We start from the raw sequence: 26,845 nt of genomic DNA, 5'->3' as shown, positions 1-26,845 counted from the left end.
ACATGGCATGAAATTGTGTGATTGTGGTGGGTTGACCTTGGCCAGCTGCCAGACGCCCACCCAGCTGCTGTCTCTCTCTCTCTCTCTCTCTCTCTCTCTCTCTCTCTCTCCCTCTCTCTCTCTCTCTCTCTCTCTCTCCCTCCCCACATCCTCAAAGGAAAAGAGAGAGAAAATAGGACAGAAAAGCCCCGTGGGCTGAGATAATGACAGGGAGATCACTTACCAGTTACCATCACGAGCAAAACAGACTTGACCTGGGGAAAGTTAATTTAATTTACTGCCAATTAAAAATAAAGAGTTGGATAGTAAGATACAAAAACAAATTAAAGCAACATTTCCCCCTGCCACCTAACCTTACCCCAGGATCAACTTCACTCCATTCCCAACTCCTCTGCCTCCTCCCTCACACCGTGTGGCGCAGGGGAAGGGCATGGTGGCCATGGTCAGTGCATAACAGCTCCTCCCTGCTGCTCCTTTCTCCACACTCATGCCCTGCTCCATGCTGGCTCTTCCATGGGCCGCAGGCCTTCACAGACTGCTCCAGCACGGGCTCCTTTCCATGGGCTGCAGTTCCGTCGGGGCACATCCCCCGGCTCCAACATGGTTTCTCCACAGGCTGCAGGGAGCCCCTGGCCTGGAGCACCTCCCGCTGCCTCCTGCCCTGACCCTAGTGCCACAGGGCCATTCCCTGCACTCGTTTTCCCCTCACTGCTGGGTAGTTTCACCCTTTTTCAGACATATTTCCCCTGAGCTGCTGGGCCCAGGCCTGCCCTGTGATGGGGCCGCTGGAACTGGCCTCTCCTCACAGCACCCTGCAGGCCCACTGCCCCGCCTGGGCACGGGCACTCAGCACAGGGGCAAATCCTCTGAAGGGATATGTCACAAACTCCTTTTTACTCCTGAAACTTCCCCATGGCTTAAGAAATATTTGAACTTAGCCAAGGCTGTTCCTTCTGCCTATATGGAACCTGGTCGATCCACTGCCTACTCTCTTCTTCCAGGTCTGAAAGACGCCCCAGAGACATCCCACAGAGGGGATCCCCGTTTCACAGAGACCTGAGGGCAGAACTAACCCCTCTGCAGATGAAGGAGCCATAGCACAATGCATTTAGTTCTTTACTTAGCAGGGGCACAGAACCACAAGGAGCACCCATTTAGCTCCTTGTTCAATCCCTTCACCATGTGGCCATATTGTACCCTTACCTCTAATATATCCGATTTTCTAACAAATGCAAAGTCAACCTTCAAGTACTGAAGATGTTTAGTCAAGCAGTATGCTAAAGCACAATTCCTAGAAGGAATATAACAGTCTGCATTAACTTAGTTTGTTGGCTGCAGCGATGTTTCCTGTATTCCAGCTGGAGAAGAACTGCTCTACTATTGCTGGTCACTGACAGATTAGAACAAGCTTGCAAAGTCACATTGATGGAGTAGCAAAACTTTTACATTAAAATATATATATATACACACACTGAATGGAAGATTGTTTTTTTATTATTGTTTTAGAAAAGCTACCTTACCAGTAATGATCTGCAGAAAAACTCAGGACAAAATACCTGATGTAGCTGTTAGAGATAAAAACGTAAGTCTTTGGTGTGAGCTGCATAGTGACATTATTGCGAACTAAAGCAGAAGCAGACAAGACAGCTTGAATTACAGTTTCGTCTGGTTCAGAAGGGTTGCTAGTAAAATGTATTTAGGTGATCTGCTAAAGAAAAGAATACATTGCATTTTGTAAGTACCCAGTCACAGCTAGAGATTTTGACAAAAGTTGACTTTCACACGCAATTAAACAAAATAATTTCAGTTTTCTAGTTTCATACAAGCTGATCCACAGACTGCCCTATCTCTAGGGTTATTTCATACTGATAAAAAATCATGGGATTAATGTTTGTGAAAGAAGACAAGAAAGGACAGCATTATTATAGCCTTATTTTCTATATATCCCAAAGAGAATACAGAAAGAGAAGTGAAGCAGGCAGCAATGTTAATGTATGAGGAGAGCCTAGAGACTCTTTCTCATCAGTAAGTTCAGAAACATCTAAGTCTTACCTCTGTTAGTGCTCTCTCAAACTGAACAAGTGAAGAAGTTGCTGACTGCAGCAATAAAGCTTTCATCTGATGTAACACTGGCACGGTAAGCTTTCACCTTCTTACTGCAGAACTAAGCAAAGAGACCGTGAAGGAGCGAGGGGCTGCACACGGAGGACGGAGAAACAGATGGAAGACATTCAGGGCTTCTGCTTTGGGACTGTGGGGAGTGCACTGCTCTGAGCCCAGTTCTGGGCTCAAAATAAGTAACTCTCCCAAGAAGAGTGGATGGGGACTGCTAAGGACAGCCAAGACACAGCCTCGAGGACATGAAAACAGCAGCTCCAGGCATTACATTTGCAGCATGCTGCAGCTACCTTGCCAGTGGTATCCAAGGTACCAAGAAACTTAAGTCACATCCTACAAGCACCAGGCATAGCCCAGTGGAAGTGGGGGAACACTTCACTATTAATCAGGAATTGAAAACATCCTCTGGTTCACTGGTATGCCCCTGATTTCAGGTTCCTGTGAACTTATAAGCTACTTCTGAAGCTTTCACTTCTGAAACCTTCCACTTTGTAAACCGAAAAAGGTTGCAGACCCACAATCTTTGTCTGAAGCAGGCAGACCACATACTTCCCTTAGACAAGAGGAAAGTAGGAGACACACTTGTCCAATAATTTACTTAATGCACATCAAGGTATACTTTGCCCCTGTGATATGCAAAGAAAACGGGGTGATACCTCAGGAAATGACACAAACATTCATCTCCTAAATCAAGACACATTTTCAATATTTACTGTCAGGTGTATTGAAAACATTCTCCTTTTTAACAAGTAATCCTTTTCTTGTAGTGAATTTTGTGTTGATTAAAACTAAGTATTGCTGTTATTAAGGTTTCTGACACTTTCTGTTACCAGAACTTCTGGACTGCAAAGGCATATTAATGAAATTATTCAGAGCCTCTACAATGAAGTGTTCAGTTTTGCTTATGGAAGAACACTTGGATCAAACAGAAACACAAGCAGTCATTCACACCCTGCCTTTGACTAGGTAGACTTTTAAATTCCCCGGGTATCCTTGATAAGACAATGCTTTTTATGAGAAGTTCCTATAAACCAGTAATGATTTAGGTAGAAGGAAGAGATGTCTAGACTGGAGGGAAAAAAAAAAAGGCACACACACACCACAGAAAACAAACAAAACAAGGAAAGAAAAAAAAACACCTAGCTCCATTAATGCCAGGCATCAGAGGCCTCAGCACCTTGCTGCAAATCACTTTAATTAGAGCTAAAACAGCTCAATCTGTCAGTGACAAAAGACCTAACCGTACTTAACTAAGTCTTTGTGAGGCCAGTGACTTACACTTAACTAGTACAGGGTTCAGAGATTACTTGTAGTAACCAGAAATGTGGTGTTTTTGTTTGTTTTCTTTTGTTTATTCTCCCTAAGTTGACATCTCCAAAATTTAGAAATTATTATTCGCTGTAAATGTGTTTCCCCTGGAACTGCCCTTGTGCCAGGAAGCTAAGCCATGCTAGACAACCTAAAACACTACCCTTCACTTTAAGATCTTGTCAATATTGTAAATTTTTTTTTTATAAATCTATTATTGATTAGTTATATTATGCCTTGCAAAATGTATTTTAATAAGGTATTTTCATAAATGCAATTTAACTGAAATCATGGCCACATAGCAATAAGAAAACATAACATCTACAAACATTAGTCTTATACCCTTCCTACTTCACTCACAAGGGAGAAGGAAGGGGATCATAATGACAGAACGTGGTTTTTCCTCTCTTTAAAGTTTAAGAGGTGGTACATATGGACTTTGCAGTTTGGCAAATACACATCAAGACAGACAAAATATTCTGTTCTCTGTAACTATTTTAATATGGAAAGGTCTCATACACATTGCAATAGATTCACAGCGGGTCCTCAGAAAATATTGTACCTTTAGTACCTTTGAGTAAACGGCAACTTGGAGAAGGAGAAAAAATGAATACAACAAGCAATCCAAACAAATTTTAAAATAATTTCACGAATGGTTTCCCTTTCAGTAGGATAAAAAACTCTGGCTACTCTCTAAAACACTCAACTGATAGCTTACTTATTAGACAAAAATTAGTGTCCATTCAACCATGAAAAGGACAAGCCATTATATACTATAAGAGAGATCAAACTGACATCAGCTACTGTACATCTTGACACTTACTACATAATCAAAGTAAACTTTGCTATATGTGGCTGATCTAATGTACCTGTCAGTTATCGCTGTCTCTGCTCAGATGAGTCTGTGTGTCACCTATATATGAGGGACAAAACAAATAAATAAATTGCAACGTTATCTCTTCAAGCTGCTCACACAGCAAGGGGAGAGTGCTTAGTATTCAGTAATGGAGTTAGGAGTAATTTACTGAGAGATAATTTCTTTTGGACCTAAAATCTCCTGCCTCCTGTAGTGCAGACAAATAGAACTATCTAACAGGAAATGGGGCATGATAATACCACTCTTTAAATAGAACTAACAAAATGGAAATACAATAGGCATTACAAAATATACAGCTAACAGTTGTCCAAACCTTTGATGTTTTTATAGCTATTTATTGCAAGAGAGTGTATTAGCTGCTCCTGCCCATTTTAATACAAGAAAAGTTTAACATGCTTTTTAAAAACACCTTTAAACAAAAGTTAAACCTCTAAAGTAGTAGTCCAAAGTATCTGGGGATACTGAGTATGAGGAGGGAAAGCAACTTCATTGATGAAATAAAGGTTTGGTAATCAGCTCCAACAGTGGTGTCTGCTGTGTACTATAGTTGTAACAGCACTAATTATTTAATCATCCAGAACCAGCCTTTCCGTATCTGAATGGAGATGCAGCAGGGTGCAGTGGCTGGGACACTCACCTGGGACTTGGAAGACAAATTCTAATTGTGACTCAGCCCCTGCAGCTCCCCACACCTTGGGTAGGACATTTCATCCTTTTGCAACACCTTGCCCGGTCTCTTTAGGAAGAGGAGCATCACATACTCTGCTCCTTGACAGTGCCAACAGGACCCTGAGCCTCAGCACTGCCATAGCATCCATCATTTCAGAAGCTATCACCCTGAGCTCCTTCTCAACCTCCAGAACTGATCTTTCCTGTTAAAACTAAGATGGCCTGAACTAGCAGAAACAGCAAAAACAGTACTCAAGGGACCCTTCTCACAGTAGCATTGCTTATGTATCATCTCTGCTACTCTGTGAGAAGTCCTAGATTACTATTTTACAAGAGTAAGCTCTGTCATGGAACCGCAAATCCAATTCCTTAAGACATCCAGTTCAGCACACTTCTCTTACTAGCCTTCCTGGCTTCTTCACAAGGAACATGGTCCATTCACTACTGTATAGCCAATAAATGACATTTTATTTCATAATTTAGGCATTATTAATGCAGTAGACATTCTTACTGTAACAGAGGTCAATTTTTCCTCACCTTCTGTTTAAGTCTGATTTTTGGCACCAGTTCCTGAGCTTCAAAAGGAACAAAGCAAGTCTGGAAGACTGGGAACTCCTGCATGGCTCCTTGCTCAGCAATGTATTTAGGTTTCTTCCTCATAGGAACTTGTCAGCTCTCCTCCAGTCTGCCAAACACAGCCCTTAGGCACAGCACACTTATGTCCCTTGCCTGCAGCCTCAAAACACAATTACAAGGTCTTACTAGACAAATTTGTCAAAGTGTTTTTTTTTTTTTTTTTTTTGTCATTTTCAGTCCTGTTTAACCAAAACCACACTTTTTTTTTCCTCCTTGATGTATATGAAATCCTTTCACTGTATTCCCTCTTGATTGAATCACTATACCAAAATCATCGTGGTTCTGAACTACCCTCCCTCCCCCCCCTTTTGTCTTTTCTCTTCTGTCCTGGGTCCAGTGATATCTCTAACCCCCAAAAGATAAATTATCCAGGAAGAAAATTGTTGCTCTAGTAGAAGGTAGAATGACTGTGGCTACCCAAACCTGGCTTCACTCTGTGTCCTAGGGACAAGTTCAGTCACCAGCCACCATGAATGCTGCGTTAAATCAAAATTTCCAGGGCATTTGTGCTGAACTTCTTTCCAGAGCATCTCTTTTGTCCTTTTGGTTGGTGTCACTTCCCTCTCAGGGAACTTTTTCAGTTTAACAAAAGATTTATCAATGCCGAATTCTCTGTGAAGTAGGAGGGGAGACTCTCTTCAGTGGAAAATATTTTAAATATTTCGCTTTCCAAGTAGCTCAGTGAATACAGGGAAGAAATACATAACTTAAACACAAGGAGTTACTGACCCAAAAGCGATTAGCATTAGCGTAAAGCTTTCAGACTCTTTTTCATCTTATTGATTCTAAGCAGAATAAATCCGTAAATGATAATAGGGCTCAATTTAAATTACCTACAGCAAGTGCTGCTTTTCAGCTCTCGTCAGACAATCATGCTGTTCAATCAGCTCCATTCTGTATGTACAAAGCAAATTAATGTGTATAAAACAGTCGTAACTCAGGCCAGTTTTCAACAAAAGAATCTTTTATGTAGCACACAACTGCCTTTTATTGACATGCTTTTAATTGAACCGATAATGTTATGTCCATATTCTACCTAATTATAGCAGAAAATACATACATCTTTCAAAATACTGCCCATTTCTTTCCCTTTGTAAAGTTTCCAGAACCTTTACCAGGGTAGAGAATGACGTTCTCCATTAAGCCTGGATTTGCTTAGAAAAACCAAGAGGGCATGGGAAGACACGCACAGCCAAGCAACGTCTCAAGGACAATGACATTAGCACAAGGCCTGTTCCTCACTCCTTGAAGTCAGTGTCTGCAAACAAACCTCTCAAAAGCAAGTCGGAGGGCACTGCGGCTTGGGACATTAATAGAGAAGGTTCTAGTCTGGAAGAGTTGTTTCTTAAGCAACTCATTTCTGTTTCAAGAGGAATCTTTAGTGCATCCTACTTTCTTCACTTGTGTTGCTCAGATTACCAGGGAACAGGCAAGTCCCAGGAGGCCAGGAGAGTACTTCTTTAAAGGGTAAATTCCTGGGACAACAGAAGCAGCAAAAGCAAGGAACAAAGAATTAAAGGTGAGCTCTGACAAATACTTCTGGGTTATTTCAAGGCTTTTTTTTTTTTTTCAAGTGGGATTCTCCCTCTGAGAGTAGTGACGCCAGGAGTCAAAAAGGGCGCACACACTTGCTTGTGCCATTTCAACCTGGATAGTGTAAAAGAGCTATCGGGGGATCAGAGAGGAAGGAGTAGGACAGAGCACAGGCCTTTCATTTCCATTTTGATATTGACAAATCCAGACCTCACTGTGGACATGAAAAACCCTGCTGACAACTTCCACAGCCTTTGCGAGAAGGTCTCAAGCCAAGAAGACAGCACATACTCTTCTTTAAGGGCACACATGCCATACCATGGTTACCAGCAGCAGACAGCAAATAAAGCCACGTCTGAAATCAGTTGTGCTGTTGCCATTGATTTCGGCACGGGCAGAACTCAGCCTCTAGCATGGGCATTAACAATTAGCCATTTTATTGCCAGCTTCTTCTGACAGGTCTGTGCTCCACTGACACTGTACATGGGACCCCGATCTAGGCTTTTGCTTAAACATTTTTCCCATTACCCAGCCACCCCAAATGTAGATGAAGGTAAGTGACATGAATGCAGCCACTCTACCCGCACACAGAGCGGCAAGTAGCCGGGAACACCCCACAGAAAGGCAACTTCTTTAGCAGTAGACAAATACTCCTCCTGATCAACACACACAAAAGAAATCTGGGGTGTAAATGGTTCAACTCTGCCTCCTGCTGCAGGACCACGCTTGCCTAGCATTCAGATTAGCAGCTGAAGCGTGCTAGCTGGTGCTCCCGCTCCGTGCAGCAGCTCTGCACACGAGTGACCTTCTCTTCCTCTTTCATCACTTTTCCTTTCTCGAGAAATCTGTCAGGCACTGCAATTAAAGTCTGTGAGCACTGGTGAAGCCCAAGTAAATGGAAGTTTAATCTCTATGGGAAAATATTTAAGAAGCATACCGAGATGTATTTACTGAAGATTTCACTAATTCAAATAAATCAAGTTAAAATTACAGACTAGACTGGCTACTGTCACTTTTCTGAAAACCTCCTATTCAAAAAAAGCAAATAAAAATAGTAAGTTCATTTGTCCTTCACTTTTTGACTGGGAGCAGAGCTGACATTGATGTTCTGGTGAAAGACATTAGTATTTAACTACTTGAAGAAATTCACATTACCACAGTGTCCTTTTAAATTGCTGTACTTATGTTCGCCACATAAGTTGCTATTAGCAACTGTAAAAAAAAAACAAACACCTTATATTACTGTCTTGAACACAGCAATGGTTTATTGTATTAAATTCTTTGGAGTTGCTTTCACTCAAGATTTGAAATAAAATTAGAATGTTATCCCTGAAAAAGAGCTACTGCTTCCAAAGTATATATCCTTCACTGTAAACAGACCTTAAAAGCTAATGTAACTGACAAGTAATCTCCAACTTTTATATCAAAAAGTAAATCAAGTCCTTATGAGAATACTGACTTGCCCCTTACACTTCATTTTCCAGCTTTTAAGCTAAAGGAGAGTGCACTGCAAAGATCCTTACGTTGAAGTGATTTTGATTTCTCTGAAACATAATTCCTGTTTGCCCTTCAAAATTGTATCTTTTTTTGTATGTAGCTTTTCCAAATTTGTATCTCCATAAAGATCTAAGGCAGTACAGTTTATTTGCTATATATTTAAAGATGAAGCAAACATTTCACCTAGGACAGATCAAACAGGAAGATATGCTGGCATAAATATTTAAGTATTTTTTCCTTTAAAAATAAGGGAGTCCACCTGATGTTTACAAGAAAATAATTTTTAAAACATCAGCTTTACTAAATAGAAAAACTACCATGGAGATTTGGAGGACAGACTCAGTTAAACAACATATTACTGAAATAACCACACTGTATGTGCAAATTCTAAGCATGACTCAAATAAAAGTATTTGATAACATGCCTGTAGGTTCCCATTTACCATACTCTTTACACAACAGGATCAAATGAACAACTTGAAGAGGAAAAGGTCCAATCTGGTAGTACTGGAGTATTAAAGAAGGAATAGATCAATTGTTAGGTCAGAAGAAGGATGGAGGGTCCTGCTTCCCATTCTGCTAAAGATTTGGCAGGATGCTAGTTAGCTCACAACTAAGGCAGAAACATCTCTCAGACTTGCAGGAACAAGCATAGCACCAGCCAGCTTCGGTACAGAAGCAGCGTTGGTGCTCTATGTATGCAACATATTTAAATACACCCACCTACCCTCATTTAGGTAACACAAGTTCAACAAAAGCTTCAGTTCTTTCATGGACCTCATTACAAAACACTTATGCACTTGCTCTCTGCCAATTTACATCTAAAAATTGAACTTTTCAAAGCTTCCCTTTATGAAGTTCCAGGTCTATTGCCCTGCACCAGCACAAAGACATAACTCCTTGCGCAAGCTCTGTTAGGCTCTGATATCAATAATATGCATTGTGGTATTTCAGTGGGACCCAGCTCTTCAAGAAATAACCACAGGTAAAGAACAAGATAAATGACAAGAAGAGCAAATGTAAGCTCTGAATGGCTGAAACATTGCTGCAGTGGGGCTTTCAGGTCAGAGATTAAGCGTAAAATCCTATCAAGTGGAGTTAAATAAATATGAAAATTCCATTTTCTCTTCCTCAAGCAGTCTAATCCAGGCCACCTTCAAAAATTCAAAATTAGATTCATCTTATTTTTTTTCTGGCAGTACTGCAAGACTGCTGTCTAGGATCAGTAGATCCCTCCTGCTTGAGCTGACTTTTCTTGTCTCAGCTAGCAGAACAGACCTTGGATTTCCGTGCCTTCCTGCTTGTAAGAACTGCTGTTTTCTTCTGGAACAGAACAGCTAGATTTAGTTCAGTCATTACATTCATTTTTCTAATGCATTCTGGATCTCTGGAGACAGGTGGTTCACAATGAAAAGAAACAAATATAGCTGCTTCTCCATGCAGCGTTCTGTTGCCTCAGGTTTCCAAATCCAAATTAAGTAATGATTTATGTACACATCGAGCATTAGCATCTTTGTGCCACATTAGTCATCAGATCACAAGTGGCTCTAAAGAGGCTTTAGTCAAATAAATGAATATTAGGTTGAATGACTCAGCTAACTTCAGCTAAACAGTTCCAGTATGTTCATATTGATCATCACTAAACTGCACAGAAAGTGGGCAGTCTAAGTTGTAAAGTTAAAGAAAAAATACCTCCCACAGAAGCAGCAACTAGGACTCTGTTTTAAAACCAACACTTACCACAGTGATGGGGTCTTCTCCTGATGCATTATCCAAGTTTGTAAGCATTCATTGTAAGCAGTGTTTTCATTAAAGCTTCCCTGATACCAGTATGAAGTTGCAGGAGTGTCTCTCTTCCTTTAAGGGTCACTTTCAGCTTCCATAGTCACAAGAAACCCTGAAAGCACACCCTCTAAATCCATAACCAGAGGCCAGCTATATTTATGCATGTGTGCAAGTGTTAGTGATTTTTAAAGTAATTTCCTGATGCAGAGATCCAACTCAATTTTTAAACACTGAGTAGGCAATACAAGGCAGGTGTGAATTTTCACCCTCACTAAACCTTCTTCTGGGTGTGCATGTTGCTCCTCAAACCAAAGTTCCCCCAGAGTTTTCCTTTCTTTCATCGAATCTATCTTTCCTTCTCATATGGTTCTATGATGTGATATTCAACAGAAATCCTTTTATAACCTTACCAATATACTCAGATCAGCAAAAATATCATTTTGTATAAAACAGCATCTAGCTGTTTGTAACTTAGCCTTTTCCAGCCTTCAATTACTGAGATGGCTTGCTCTGCATATGCTGGGTTGTTTTGCTAAGAACATCTCTAGAGACATTCAAAAAAAAATCAAAACAAAACCAGGAATAGCAAGTAGCTACAGTTGATTTGTTTTCAGTACTGCCCCATACTATGCAGTCTGTTACTCAGTTTTAATATTTTCTACATGTCAGAAAACATGAAATATATGGTGCCTTCTGTTTTCTTTACCAGGTGGCACAAAAATATGTATATATAGTCTATAATTAAGCTATTTCCCAAATATATGAATAACAACTAGTATTACCTCATCAGGGCATGTTTACCCCAGCAAAATCTTTCTGGGCTTCTGTCATGAAACACAACAACCAGTTATTATGGGAGAAATCATCCAGCTCTTCCATTTCACTGGAAAACCTTTATGATGTTTTCTATTCTTAAGAACCCCAACATCCTCCAGGCATGTTTAGTGAGCAGTTCTATTATTCTACAACACAGTACAAGTGCAACTCACCTCCAGTCTTTTCTTTGGCAACAGGCAGAGGCTCTGGTTAAGATCTTGGTGCTGTAATGCTGAGTGCTGTAGAGAGATGTCTGAAGAAAGAGGTTTCAATTTGAACACAACAGCTGAACAGCAGAAGAGGAATAGCAGCAAAGGACACTGCCAACGGATAAGGCAATGGAGCAGGTGACGATCCATGAGACATTAAGCATCTCCTTTCCAGACCTACTGCTCTATTTGCAGGACTAGGGAGGCAGATCCTTACCATTATGCCATCACTGAATAAAGGATACTATAAAAAAAATTCTTAACATGTTGATCTCTGTTTTTGAGCAATGTGAGTCTTAGCAAAGAACAGTATAGCTCTTTTTATTTATTTGTTTTTACTCTGGTGAATGTGTGTGCGTGTGAAGGGTTTACCATGCTTCTTAACATAAAGCTATCAGGAAAAGTTCTTAAAGATAATGACTATCACTTTCCACAAACACTCTTCAGCAGTGCATTTTTAGAAAACCATTTTGATGGCATCCAACTGGAAATGCAGTGATACCGTGGCAAACTAAAGCATTCTAGTAATGGGCAATGTTTGGATTTACTTTGCAACATGTAAAGCAAAATAGTCTCAGAAGCAGAATTAAGACAATTGTTAACTTGCATACACAGCCTTAGAAAAAGTCAGAAGCACTTAGGGTTACATTAATTTGTTTTTGCAGATACAAAATCACTACTGTAAATGTTTTGGCTTGACTTAATAATTAGTTTTCAAGGAAGGGAATGTTTATCCCTCCCTCCTCCCTCCCCAATAATTTTTTTCCCCTTTTTTTTGGTCTGAATTCTGCTTTAGGTAAGCTGACATTGCAAAATCCTTTAACAACAGTACTGCTCAGCTGTATTCCCAGCCCCACATTGACAACAAGGCAATTCTCCGAATGCAGAGAAGATAAATGGAGTTAATGCCACTAAGCAAACATGACATTTTTGTTGTACTGTGATCATAGATGAGTCACTAAGTAAAATGATTAATCACAAATCAATGTTACTAGGCTCATTTAGAGATGATTCTCCCTTTGCAAAGCAGGTAGAAGCTCTAAATTTATAGGCTAATGCGTTTATTCTAGCTGTAGCAGTCTCGTTATTGGTCTTAAGCATCAGCGTCTGCAGGAAATTTGTGCGCAATTAAGCTAAAGTGATGACCTCCTTATACACATTTTGGCACTTTTTTATCTGATAGTGTATTGTGCAAATATATAAATGAATTGAAGCATTACATAGAAATTACAGCTAATGCAACGCTAAGAAAAATAGACATATTCCAGAATTTTAATACATATGCCAATAAGGTATCTAAGACCATAAATTACACTCGTTTTTATCAGTCTGCAAATGGGTTTATCAGGCCACAAATGGGTTTGTACTGAGATTTTAGACTGCTTCATTTTCGGTTGGCTAACATTTGTAACTTCTATAAACAATTTTATGATCTAAATTGTTTAAGGAGGAAGTGCATGGATTTTTTGAGCAACATGCTTGTAAGTCACACACTGTGAATATTTTCTATTTCGTAAATAAATTCACCTTATTAACTATTAAACAGAAAAAAATATATATTCTTTCAAATTTCCTAAAGACTTGCTAGCCCCTTGGCACTTTTTCTTCATCTTGAATTTAACAAAATTAAATACCTGGATACACTCACACATGCATCAGTCTGCACACCAAGTTTGTCAATGTAAATTGTTTCCGGAGTGATCATTTCCAATCTACAACAGGTAACTTCCAAGGCAAGAGATTGTGGTGCAATCTCAGACATGATAGGACCTGGAACCCCGTACTACCAGACAGGAGCTATTTCAAAGCAGAGCTGGATGAGTATCAGCTACGATTTAAAGAGCATTAAACAAATACATGACAATTTGATCAAATTTAGTGATCAGTTTTGCGCTCAGAAGGGAATCATTAGGTGGACAGACATAGATACTTGTGACTACGTGGTTAAATTATATAGTCAAGCACCATAATTCACAAGTTTTTGAAGCTTCCTAATACACACACACACTTTTTGCTCTGATCAGCAATACTTGTAATACTAGGAATCACGTAGTCATCTAGACCCAAGTTGCTCCATGTTTTAGGAATGCAGAGAGGAGATGCCAAGCAGAACCATCCGAGAGTTGCGAGGTCCTAAGCCAAAACAATCTACAGAAATTGCCAAGCAGCTTGTGCTGCTCTTGCCATAAATGACCAGCCAGTGAACATAGCACTGTGCTCTGGCTTAGGGAAGAGGTCAAGCACAAAGCGGCCCTGCACGTGGAACATGTATTGCTCAAAGAATACACCTCTCAGTAACAGTTCTTGCTTACCATGAACGCTCCTTAGGATAGTAATTGATACATTAGACCTTTAGGTATCTCTTGAATGCAGGAGACATCAAATCTACAAAGTGATCTAAACTATGGCCAACAGAAGTTGTCTGCTCATGCAAGTTAACCAGCTGTTGAAAGGAACTTCTCTCAGCTCTTCCTTTGCTCCTTCTTCTACACAAACAGGAACAGAGGGTGAAACAAAACCCCGTGACTAATCAATTTCTACTCTGAACAAAGAAAGCAGGGACTAAATCAACAGCCTTTTAACTACTTAAGAACAGAAAAACACCAAGAAATTAGAATTACCTGAATAACTAGGGTCTGTGTTGAATTCAAAGCATCTTTTCAGTAACTCCCATGCAGTCTTCATGACTGCCATGCTGTACTTGCTATTTATTATTTTCAGGAAGTATAGGCAGGAACTAGGTGCCTAAAAACAGACAGCTATGTAGACATTAAGAGCTATATGTCATACTTTAAAGCTCTTTACTCTGCAATCATCCTTTCAAGATTAGTTGGGCACATTTTCACTGGGGGAGATATTCTAGAATGAATGAAAAGAGCCCAAGAAGGAAGCCTTCGTAGTAGCAACATTTCTTACAGGCTCCTTCTGATACAGATGTTGAAGTGCTATTTGGAACCAGGCATCTCAGCTTTCAGACCATTTACCCTGTAATTGTCCCCATGTGTAAGCCATCTATAAGGAGTGAATAAAGCAACACGTTCACTTAAACCTTACACTGTGGTCACGGTGGAACTAACAACCCTTCAGATCAGCTCTCCGTTTTCAAAGGAAAAGTGCGTGTGAGCAGCAATCCACACCAACTGTCCCCCAGCAGAAGCAGCAAACTGCTGCTAGACATGAGGCAGCTTGGCTTTTGAAGATACACTGGTACAAGGCAGCTTATTAAAGGCATTAAAAACAGAAGACAACATTTAACCAACTGATATGATCAGAGGCATCCCTTCTTGCAAGGCCGTGCTGTAGCAATGAGGACAAAGCCCTGTGCTTACCAGTGCTGTAAGTCTGGGATGTCACTAGTACTAGGACAGTAACATTAGTCCTCAGCACAGTGATGAAATCACAGCCAAGGATGTTGAGATGGCAAATACTGCTGGGTCATGGGATTGGCATGCTACTGCCTCTCCTGTGACAAGCACTCAGAACTGAGAAGAAGCCGTGTTTCCTTAGGGGAGCACAGCTGACACGAGGACCAGACAGACTGCTTACAGCAAGCAGCCTCAGGTCACCCACAACCGGCCAGCGTGCCCAAAGGTCTGACCACAGCAGTTTCCCAGCTCTACATAAGGTCTCTCTCCACTAGAGTAACATGAGTATAAATACTCAGCTACAAGATTCATAACCCACGCTAAAGAAGCCTGAATGTGAAACAAATCAGGAACTTTAAAGCACTAATACAGCATATATACAAAAATTAACATTGAACAGGGATATACTTCCATCTTTCAATTGCAATAAGCAGCAGCAGGCAGGAAGCAGCATCTGTTTCTCTAGTCACTGGCAATCTTTTTATTATAAAACTCTTAACAGACACATTCTTCCTACCAAAAAAAAAAAAAAAAGCATAAGAAGGAAATCCTCCTAATAACCGTTAACAGGACAATAAAGAAAAAAGTATTTGTAGCAAAACAAAGCTGGCAGCTATAGTCTCAAAGGCAAGTACAGCGCTCCCTCTAGTGGAAATACACACGAGAGAGTTAGTGATCTTTTCAAATCAAGTTGGTAGTCTAGATCAGATCTCAGGGAAGCAAATCATAACTGCTACTGTACTAGGAAATGTTTGAATAAAGTTGAATAAAGCATAAAACATTCAGGTCAGTAGTGAAAGAAGGCTGAGGACAGCAAGAACATATCCAATACCATGTTTCAATTTAGTAAAGGAAGTTTATCTATTTTGCTAAAGTGGAATTTTTGGTTCAGCTTGTGCCTAAATAGGATTTGGCCATCAAGTGAGACTCTCTCCTTGCAGTGAGACTTGCTACACGAGAAGAATAAATGAAGAAATGTGTAAGTGGTGATGAGTTCCATAACACGCACTATTTCGTTGTGAGCACACAACCTCAGTTGAGAGTCAAGCCACAAGATACCATTATTGCACAAACAGCTGCATGGCTCAGTGATGAACTACTGCAACGGGATTTCCTCTGAAAGTTCACAAGTCTGCAGCACAGCAGCATGATGAGACCCTGCAGTTCAGAAAACACAAGTAACAGCTTCCGTGCAGCTTCTAGGTGTCACACACACAGTGGTGAACCCTTAGCACTAGAGACCCCCACAAAGGGTCAAAGACCTTAGCAACATTTCCATTTATTTTGTTGCAGAATACTTTGCACTGCCACTCACTTTTGGGAGAAAGCAGACTAAAAGCTTTCTACTTTCAACCAAAAGTTGTTGAGTAAAGGCAAAGCATCACAAGAGGAATAGCTTCTGCAGTTGCACTCTGCAGCCTCCTAGCCACACCGAAACAATTAGAGGTCTTTGACCATTTGATGAGACTTGCCGTGGTACGCAATGTTTCTGCCCCCATCTACCCTCCTCTGTCCCTCGATGTGTACAGAAACAGGCTGGAATAGTAACTGTTGGTGAATTTTAACTTGCTTACGTGAGAACTGGAGCCTTAGCTGGGATGAACAAGGCAGTTTATATCATCCCTGAGGCACTGCAGGAAGCTTTCCAAACACTGAGGAATACATCCTTGTGCCTGCTAATCTCTTACTGCATTTTCAGGGTTTTTCTGCTTGGTTCCAGGTGGGAAAGAAAAGAATTTTCTTAATACTACACTTGAAACTTCAGCGTTGCAGAAGGCAGAGGATTTGAGAACAGGATTTACAATACAGTGATACATAGGCATCTGCATGATGAATTATACAACCATGGTTGGTTATAAGCTTTAAAAAAAAGTCACATCAGAGATATTTAAACATTACAGGACAGATATTGGCTTGATGACTATAGACAGTGAGGGTGACAGCAGAAGAAAATCCAGTTACTGCTGACAAAAAAAGCAATCAGACTTCCTATGTCCAGGCCCACAGATATATAATGTACAGCATATACATATACTAAAAATGAAAAATCCTTTGGAACAGAAATCAATAACAGAGGAGAGTTTTCAGTACAAGATCTTGGATTATATCATTTGTGTTTTTTTTTCTAAAGAAACAATTCTGATCAGGTTGTACGGGTAACAAACCACAGTAGTTAAGGAGGGACTGGTTTGCTTTCTGTCACAAAGAACAGTTAATGTGTGCTACATGAACTTGTACTTTATGCCTGCCTAGCATGTACAAGCTCTATATATGAATAACCCTGCTCTGAACAAGATACCACAGTTTCATGAGAATATATTTGCTATGTCATCAGTTTTAATTCCAACCTGTACTCCAATATGCACATGACTATTTTCAAATACAATGAAAATTTGATGTAAACAGCATCAGTCACCAGCATGGCAGCTATTGGTAAATCCTTCACAATTTCAGAAAAAATCTCTATAAACATTGTGGAAAGCAGATACAGAATGTACATAGGACAGTTTTCTATACAAAAGTGCATTTTAGCCATATAATTAGTGGAGAACCTGGGAAAAAAAAATGTAAACAGTATCATATATTCTAATCTACACCCCCCAAAGAAAACCAAAACATCAAAAAAACCAAACACATAAACCAAAATAAAAACCAAACAAAACCCACCATTTTCTCCTTGCTTTGGTTATGAACTATATTCAAGCTTCAACATATATTTTTTTTCAATTGCAGAATTTATTTGTAATTTGGAAATATTTTAAAGTTAGCCAGATGAGAGAGAATGCAAGTACGATTATCAGAGTTAATAGTCAAAATAGACAAACTTTGAATACTACTAACATTCGCACTTGGTAGATTAAGTTAATTTTGCAATCCTTAAATGGAAAATTGCATGTCGACCAGGTCCTTTCTGTGCCCAAGAACCGCAAAACCCATAAGCTCAAGAACTTTAAACCAATAAATCTAACAACATTGGCCATGAAAAGCTGGCTTATAAGAATGAGTTTCAGTTTCAAGAGCCCCCAAAACAGTCAAATTTATTAATATTTATAGACCAATGCATCAACTGATTTCAAAGCTCAAAGAGTGTTAAGAGAAAAGAAATGGCTTTAAGCCATTCAGCATAGATGAACAGTAAATATTGCCATTTTATTTGCTTCAACACCTTATACGCACTCTGATGTAAATGCATATGAATGAATTCAAACTTTTTATTTTCCCCCCCCCAGAGAATGTTCTTCACAGGTTTCAAACCACAATATGAGAACTAAAAGTTTCATAGTTCAGAGAAAACTCATAGTTTCCCAGGAAAGCTTTGCAAAGACCTTGATTGCTCTTCTTAGTAAGCACCCCATACAGAGTATACTATAACCATCCTTTAATCAGTTTCCCAGTTAAAGAAAAATAGTTTGTGTCTTAACAGAGACAAAGGGTGACACCAGATACACACACAAATTAGATAGGTTTGTCAGGCAGCTAGCTTTCTTCCTCATATTTAACATCATATTAGAAAAGAATGTTCTCTATTGTTTACAGTCCTATTGCAATCAGACTTTCAGTGCTCCTTCTAAGCCTTTTTAGAGAAAAAGTTACCATGGAAGCAAATCATTAATGTTACAGAGTGTAAACTGATTACATTTGTATTACAGGGGGTACAAGCACCTAGATATACAGCTTCAGTACCATGGAGCCATACAACTACTACCTTTTTCCCGGTGTCTCTATTTTGCTTTTAAGCTTAACATTTTCCATCAATTAATAAGTAGAGATCTGATTCTTTCTTTTTTGAAAAAAGCAGTACAAAGAATGTACAGTCTGTTGCTGTTTTGTAGCTATCTGAACCCAACAGGCTGTAGATAGCCTCCTGTAAAACAAAGTAGCAGCCACTATGGCTTAAACCTTGTCTTGCTGATCAAAGTGTAACTAAAATTCCACCTAATTAATGCCACAGGCATCCAAAACAAATTTTAAACATACAGCATATTGCAAGAAAAGATCAGAATCTGATAAAGACACCTCCCACCCCCCCTCAAAATGAGGGTACCATTTGAACTAAGAAGGATATGAAAGAGGAAAAAAAGAGAGCATGTAAAAGCATGGGACAAAGTTTGAATCCCACAGCTATTTCAGGTCTGATTCTCTGAGATGCCAAGTACTTAGCAAAGAGGAAAGTCAGGTAACCAAGAAATTATTCTACATTCTGATCAGAACATCCACAGTTTTGTATTCTTAGGTTAAAAGCATTCTGGAACTACAAGATTCTAGAGCTATGAGTTATTAACGTGGCACCCCTTTAAACTCAGACTTTTCTATCATTTTAACTGTCATACAAGTGACTGAAGTTCCCAGCTGGAGATAACCTACCCCAAGCAGCTACTGTGGCACCAAGGAACTTTTCTCCAATACAACAGGTGAGTAATTGGAACCATTTAGTCATTTGGATAAATTTATACTTACATGCTTACACTAAAATCAAGATGGAAATACTATCCTCCCTCGTTTTACAACCTCTGAAAGCTAGTAGACAGGTACCTCATCAAAATGAGGAAGTCTTCTCTCAGCAAGGCCTGAGGAATTTGAACTCTGAAGAGCTACTGAAACAGAATAAAACGACACTTTCATGCTCCACCATGCTGAGGTATTGCACCTTTCTTACAATTCATTTCAGAATTTCAATGCTCTACAAGATTAAATGTACATTTTTCTTCAGGAAATAAATATTCACATCTCAAAATCACTGTGGAAAATAAAGGTTATACTCAGCTGTGACAGTACACACAGTGAAATGTTTCATGATGAATTCATCCATTACTGCCATAGTAAGTTGCAAGAGTGCAACTACTGCATCCTGAAATTAGCTGAATTGACAGCAATTGATTTTCTTCTCCCATCCATTTAAAAAGCTGCAGATACAAGTCAATCTAAATTCTTAATAACTTGTACACAGCTAAAAAGTTTTTAGTATTGTTTCTACAGGAAGAAGAGAGGTGTCATCCAGCTATAATGCACTGCAAGCAAATACTAACAGATTAGAGTCACTTCTGGTTTGCAGCCAAATGACTGGCAATATGGGGTAGCTAACATTTGAGTTGAAAATGACATTACATAGCTTTTATTAATAGCCAAGTCTGGCTGCAATGAGTGACTGAGTTCACATAGACTAGTTAGACTATGGACATCATTTATTTCCTACTGAAGCCCTTTCAGAGGCCACTGTTCAGATATTTTATTGGTTAGATTATTTTCAGGCTACATGGAATGCCACTTCTGAAATAAATATACTTCAGCTGTCATGGCAAAAAAGTGTGTGCAGGACACGCAAAATGAATGAGTAGTCCCAAATCTCTATATAAAGTGAATCATGCAATTCTGCAGGATTAGGCTATATCCTGCATTTACAGGCACCTGTGACCATACTAAATTGCCAGACACCTTAATTCATGAGAGCAAAATTAAAATAGTAAAGCATCAGTGTAGTAAGAAAATCACCTTCCTGAACTCAGAAATAGAAAATACTTGAACTCCTCAACTTTCACTCTGAAATTTACAGCTATCAATTTCATCTCAGGTTGGAGGGAAAGGAGTTTTGTAACACGTAGTTCCAAGATGAAGACAGAAGTCACTTTACAGATTGTCATGATTAGGAAACATGTTAAAACAACTACTTTTACCTCCCTACCTGAAAAAACATAATTTTACCTAATTTTCTTAGCAAGAGATACTTCAAAAGCAGATAGACAACAAAAGCAGGATTCTGAAGCACATTAATAATTGTGCAACAACCAGCATGGAAGACCCATCCTCAGTTGGGTGGTAAAGGAGTAAACATAATTGTATGACACAGCTGTGTTAAGTTCTCTTGCCTACAACATGAATCAATTTAGATAAAATTCCAGGGGGAAGAAAAAGCCACCAAAGTTGTGTGCCACCTGTTTGCACTTCTGTTTCCACTAGCATTTTAAGCTATTTTAAGTAGTGTCCTAGACAACTTTACTGAAGATTAATGTACTTTTAATGCATAACGATGTTTTCTTTCAATCTCTTTATAGCAATACTAGGGATGTACTAGTCAACCGTTACTAATGATCAGACTAAGAGATATTGAGCAGCAAAATAACTTTTTAAAGACTAAGTTTGCAATTTTTGTTTTCATTTTTGACTCTAAATGCGTTCTAAATAACTGTATCATTAGGTATTATTTGCGTATATACATTTTTTGCATTAGAAGTTCTGCTTCTTGTTTTCTATGCAGTTTGAGTTAAATTGAAACTTCTAGAAATTGGATTTATCACAGTATTTTGATTCTGTATGATCCAAGAGAAATACTGAAGAAAGCCTTACAGAACTATTATTTTTTTCCTCGTGCTAAACAATCTTTCTAACAAGAAAGGAAGAGACAAAGCAAGCTAAGTGTAATATTAATTCTAACTAGGTGAAAACAAAAAAAAGCTGAAGCATAGTACTGCATACTTAGTGTCATCTGAAAGCATCCCTAGACTTACGTCTTGCAAATAGCATGTCAGCCAAATTCAATTTTCCTTAAAAAGAATTTATCTATTCAGCAGCTTTTCCGAAGTCAATTAATTTTCTGAAGTCTTAGTTGCAAAATTAGTCTCAAAAAGCTGAAGTTACTCAATTCTTAGAATGTCTTACCAAAATTATACTTGAGAAAAGATCTGGTTTATATTGTTAACACTAATCAAAATTTGGTCAAGAAATATATGTAAACAATAAGAATAATACATTTAAGGCTTAGAAAGAACACTGATAAATTCACCCCCGTCACATTAAAACATCCACATCTCCTTCATGGTCCTCCTCAGTCACTTTTAAAGAGAGCACTTCTTCATTAAGAAATAATCCACTCAGTCTTTCCTTACGAGCTTGTCTTTGTTCTTTCAGCTGTCTCTTGCGTAAGGCCTTTTGCTGTAGTTTCCGTTGCTTGGAACGTTTCTGCCAAAATTGAGAAAACAGACATAAGATTTTGTTCGGTATGTTAGAAGCCACCTTTAAAGTTGAGTTGACAAATGTGTTAACCTCTAAATTAAGGTTTGCTCTGAAAAATAACTAAAATGAATTCTGAGGTAGTGCAAACATAAATAAATGCCTGTTACAGCTTGATTTTTTTTTCCTTAAGATCAGTACACAAATTCTGTATCAGGACTGTTTACCGTGTCTCAATTATGTGGCACAACATCACCCTGTGACATTGCACAGCTGAGTCTTTGATCAGAAGAGTCTTTATTACAGTGGAAAAGTTAGTCTTCAAATAGCAAATGGAACCAAAGTCCAACCTCACACGTTGAAGAGCAAGCAGGAACTGCTGCTCTTCTCCTCCACACCTGAAATTGGAATTATGGAGATGGGACAAGTGCCACAGTATTACTTCAACTGAAACTTACTTCAGTAGGTCACTCCTCACAAAGTAATCTCATGAGACATGTCAGAAGGATAAACTGAAGATCCAAGAAGCCTACATAAACAAAACTGTCCTTACTATCCAGAAATTATGCCAAGATTAGGCTGATCAATCTTGAAAAAAATGTTATGTAATGTAAAACGTGTGCTTGTTCAAAGGATAAAGATTGATGTATAAGCCTTTATTCAGCCCCCACTCACCTTATTCAAACAAAAGTAATCAGAAGATCTACTACATACAAACATCAGGCTTTAACTTGGAGTAGAAATGATAAGAGTACAAGTTTAAATTCATTATGGTTATGCCAGAGGAAAGACAGCATTGATTTAGCTAGATAACTTTAGCAGATCCACAGTTACTAATCAGGCTCCTTCAATACAAACATCCTAGTTCAGATCACATAAGCAACCATAACAAGTTACACAGCTTAATACACATGTACATAACTAGAAGCTTTACTTTTGAATCCCGGATTCTTTCTGCAGCACTTGTGGACAAATTACTATCACTGTGTGCTCGACTCATGTTGGCACTTGAGTTTGACGCAGAGTTAGCAACGCTAGAACCACTGCTGCTTGCTGAGCTGACCATGCTGGCACTACTGCTGCTGGCACTGGCACCGCTCACACCACTGGTACTTGCACAACTGTAGCTACTCCTCTTCCAGTTTTCCCTTGCAGATCGCTGACGAGGTCCGTGTTCCTTGATATAGTTTCTCACCTTCAAAACAGAGACAGAGGAATTAGTAAAGCCTAATACTGGACTGAGATACTCCTTTGAATAGAAAAGAAACACAACGTTCCTGTTACTAATGATGAAATTACTGGATCAGTTCAGTTAGTACTTTAAGCCATTTTGCTGTGGCTGCTTAAATACCATGCCACCTCACAGTCATCAAATGAACTAACTTTACCAAGAGCTAAGTTAATACTAACTTCATTGTGGAAGGAAAAAAACTAAGTAACAAGTTTTTGTTCCGCCCCCTCACCTCCTGCCCAACCCCACAGATTTCAATTAAGTTGTAATAATAACACAAAAACAGAAATACCAGCCAAGTTCACCTAAATTATTAAAACGCATTTATTTTGCTACAAACACTCAAACAAAAGTGGGCATGAGAAGAGCTGTACTTCACAGTGATACTTGTGAAATGTCTGAAATATGAAATAGTCCAAGTCCATAAGAACAGTGACTGTCTACCCTTTTCAATTATGTTCAGTTTATGTTCAGTTAGCAAATTACTATCCTCAACCAGTTGACAGTCATGAAATGGAAGCTTTGTCATAAGGAGTACGGGTCCCACAGCATGACTCATTACACACATGCCAGCATGTCAGAATTGATTGCTACACTTCTAATATGTACCAAGATTATAAAAATCAAAGAGTCTTTCTTGTAAGTTTAGTACATGCAATATGCTCTTGAACACTAGAGCATATTATTGTCAAGGAGGAAACCAGAGTATTTCCTCGTATATAATAATTATGTAGAAAAATTGACCACAACTAACATTTTGCAAGACACACCAGATGCTGGAGGGCTTTAAAAAAAAAAAACCAAAGGCATATATACAAACCTTAACTCACCTGTTTCAGTTTCTCATCTGTGAGACAGTTCAGTTCAATAATGAATTCACTATCTGTAGGTGAGATCTGCGCAGTAGGATCAATAATTTTAATAATGTCAAGTTGCTCTCGAAGGCCCATCTCTGTGCTCACTTTGCGACTCAAATATTCAATATATTCAACCTAGAACCCAAAGAAAAGCAAGTCATTTAAAACTATTATTGATTCTAAAAGAACTAGAGAAAAAAGGAAGGACCGACAGAATAAAACATTCTCAAATATCCCACTTCCTATGATTCTTGCCTCTCTGAGTATCCTCAAAAACCCAAGAAGAAAGCTTGAATGCATGTTAAACTGCCTATTACAGATGCAAAAGACAAGATTTAATTTCAAAAAATCAAATAGTACTGCATATGGATGCATTTACACCTAGAGAAACCAGTATGTCTTTTGAGATGCTGCACTAATTAAAGTTCTTCTGTATCTTACAGTTACCATAAAAGAAGAAAGTTGATTTCACCTGCTCATCATTTGTCATTGCACTCCATGGAAGTTCATCAAGATTCCTATGCTTGTTTTTCTTCTTCGGAAGCAGACACGGAGAGCTTGGAATACTAGGTATAACATCAGAAAGTACATCGCTCCCACTTGTAATGTCACTGCCAGGCAACTTGTAATAAGCAAAAGAAAGAACAAAGCCTTAGAATACCGTAGGCACATTTAAAGTCATTTCAACACTATTAACAAATTCAAAACATGCTTTCAAATTAGCAAAGCATTGCTTATCTATATACTCTAACGATTTCCTGATAAGTACTCAAAACCCTGCAGTACTTGTTTTAATCTTCCAACAAACTGCAAGTGCAGCAAATCACACTCTACTCAAACTCTTACAAAAATTACATTTAAAGAAACAGTTGTACGATGTGGCATTTCACTCTTTCCCTTCTCCATCAGTGAAAATTGCCCATGACATTCTAAAGCTAAACCTAAACCTCCCATTCTTGAACACAATTTTAATTTAGGAAAGATAATTTCAGAGTAGTTCTATAATTTATATTACATCCCATAATTACACAATACAATTGAAATAAAATATTAAAATTGCTGTCATTTTCTTGGAAGCAACTGCAGAACTTTAGCTAACTTCATTTGTACGACTGACATGTAATTTCTGAATGCGCTTCCAGTTAAAGTGTGACAGTTGGATTACTCATGCTCAGATTCTGCCAGATAACACTGTAAAAAGCAACAAATAGCTTTCAAAAATTCTACAAGTTGAATCAAGTATGTCTCTTAAGAAATACTTGTTTAAAAAAAGCTAGTTACTAATCAAACATGCTGTCAGCTAACTAAGATGTGGGAAATTGCTTCTTTTCAAAATAATCCCCCAGTTTATCAGGCAATTAAAATTTCACAACTCAGCAAAGCACTGAATCACTGGGATCCACTCTGAGCTGCTCCTACAGGCTGCATTATACAAATGCACTTGTAACTTCAAAGAGTACATACAGAGATTAGCAGTGAGACTAAAACAGTAAGAAATTCAGAGCAAATTCCGTCCATGTTTTCTTAAGTTTATTTGTATCTTCCAGAACAGAGTTTGTCTGGAAATTTGTATTCTCGGTCCTTATGCTGCATTTATAAGGCTCTGTATGTGCTTAGACTAAGCTTTATGACAAAATTTAAAAGTATTCTTCAGTATATTCTGAAGCACGTTTCCTATTTCAAACTGACATGTATGTTAAAAGTTGATACAAGTCTATAAAATAAAAAGAGTTAAGTCTATAATGTGTAAGAACAAATGCATATCATTAAAAGACCACTAAAGAAAGTAGTAAGACACATGGCGATGCCTGACTAGGACCGCACCCTATACAGACTAGAACAAAAGCAGTACATGATTCATCTTCACACTTTTCCCATCCAGGTGAGACAAAGCGAGCTCTGTACTCTTCTCAGCACCGAAAAAAAATGGAAATAGGCTATATCAAGAGCTTCTACACTTTATCTGTCAGTTCCATTTTTGCAGAAGACTTAATATGACCAAATCGCCAGCAGACATCTATAACCAGATTTCATCAGCACGGCAGATCCTCAAGACATAGAATCTAAGCTCACAGCTACGAGATACACAATGACCACAAGAACCAAGCAACCATAATACATAACCACTCCTCTTGGAGGACACTCTCCTCCAGATCAAATATTCCAGAATAAAATGGAACAAAACATTTTCCTTATTGCTGAAGATTCGGATACCTGTTCTTAAGTTCAGGAGTTAAAGAATAAAAAAACAGTGGAGGATTTTTCAGTTAAAGCTAAACCCAGGACTTAGTCTATACAAAATTTTACAGTGGAACTAGTTTACCTGCCATTCAAACTCGCTGTCTGACCAGTCCCAGTACGTGCTGATAGAGGAAGAGACATCACTGCAGACACTGCCCTCAGGGAACAAATCAAAAGAGGTGAACTCCTGGTCATCCAACAGAGAATAGCAGTCATCTTGGTCGCCAACTGAAACCGAAGAGAACAGCTCCTCACTGCACTCTGAGCTGGCCACGCTGGTTCCACAAGAAGTCAAGTTCCACCTGTAAAACAGGACAAAATAAATAGAAAGTAGAAAACATATTGGCATCGTGCATCCTGAAAAATGCTTATGTTTTTTTAAGCCTCAAAAAATCATCTCCACTTTGCTTGTCAGTAACAGTACACTGATTTCTATTGAAGTTATTATTCAAATGGAAGTATTCTGGTTTTAAGTATTTTTAAAAGGCAAACAATGCCAAACGGAATTCAACATTAAAAATGGCAAGGCAAAAATCCATACACAGCGTATTTATACCTTTATTATAACATATTAACACTTTCCATCCCAGAGTGATGACTCCTGTAGTGTGTGAATTTTTGCTTTTTTCTTCTTTAAATACGCTAAACTAAAAGATAATTTCATATAACTGCCATATAAATTGAAATCCATTGGACTTCAGAATAACAAAGTATTTCCTAATCTACATTCCAAATAGGAGTCAAAGCAATTCTAGGATG

General features: G+C 38.7%; 1 protein-coding gene across 3 annotated transcripts in view; it reads right to left on the bottom strand.

Annotated features, from left to right (window-relative positions):
- Positions 1–17,110: 17,110 nt before the first annotated feature.
- Positions 17,111–26,845, bottom strand: part of FAM199X (family with sequence similarity 199, X-linked) — a 65,698-nt gene continuing 55,963 nt past the window's right edge. For all 3 annotated transcript variants that reach the window (XM_050713427.1, XM_035541276.2, XM_035541275.2), the window contains 5 exons: positions 26,169–26,388; positions 24,318–24,467; positions 23,819–23,980; positions 22,692–22,952; positions 17,111–21,766 (listed from right to left, as the gene is read on the bottom strand). In XM_050713427.1, coding sequence (XP_050569384.1) covers positions 21,596–21,766; positions 22,692–22,952; positions 23,819–23,980; positions 24,318–24,467; positions 26,169–26,388 — 964 coding nt within the window. In that variant the 3' untranslated portion in view covers positions 17,111–21,595. The remainder of the gene's footprint in view (positions 21,767–22,691; positions 22,953–23,818; positions 23,981–24,317; positions 24,468–26,168; positions 26,389–26,845) is intronic.

This window comes from Cygnus atratus, chromosome 13 (genome assembly GCF_013377495.2).
Source record: "Cygnus atratus isolate AKBS03 ecotype Queensland, Australia chromosome 13, CAtr_DNAZoo_HiC_assembly, whole genome shotgun sequence".
NCBI classification, from domain to species: domain Eukaryota; kingdom Metazoa; phylum Chordata; class Aves; order Anseriformes; family Anatidae; genus Cygnus; species Cygnus atratus.
This window is presented reverse-complemented; position numbering and strand designations above follow the sequence as displayed.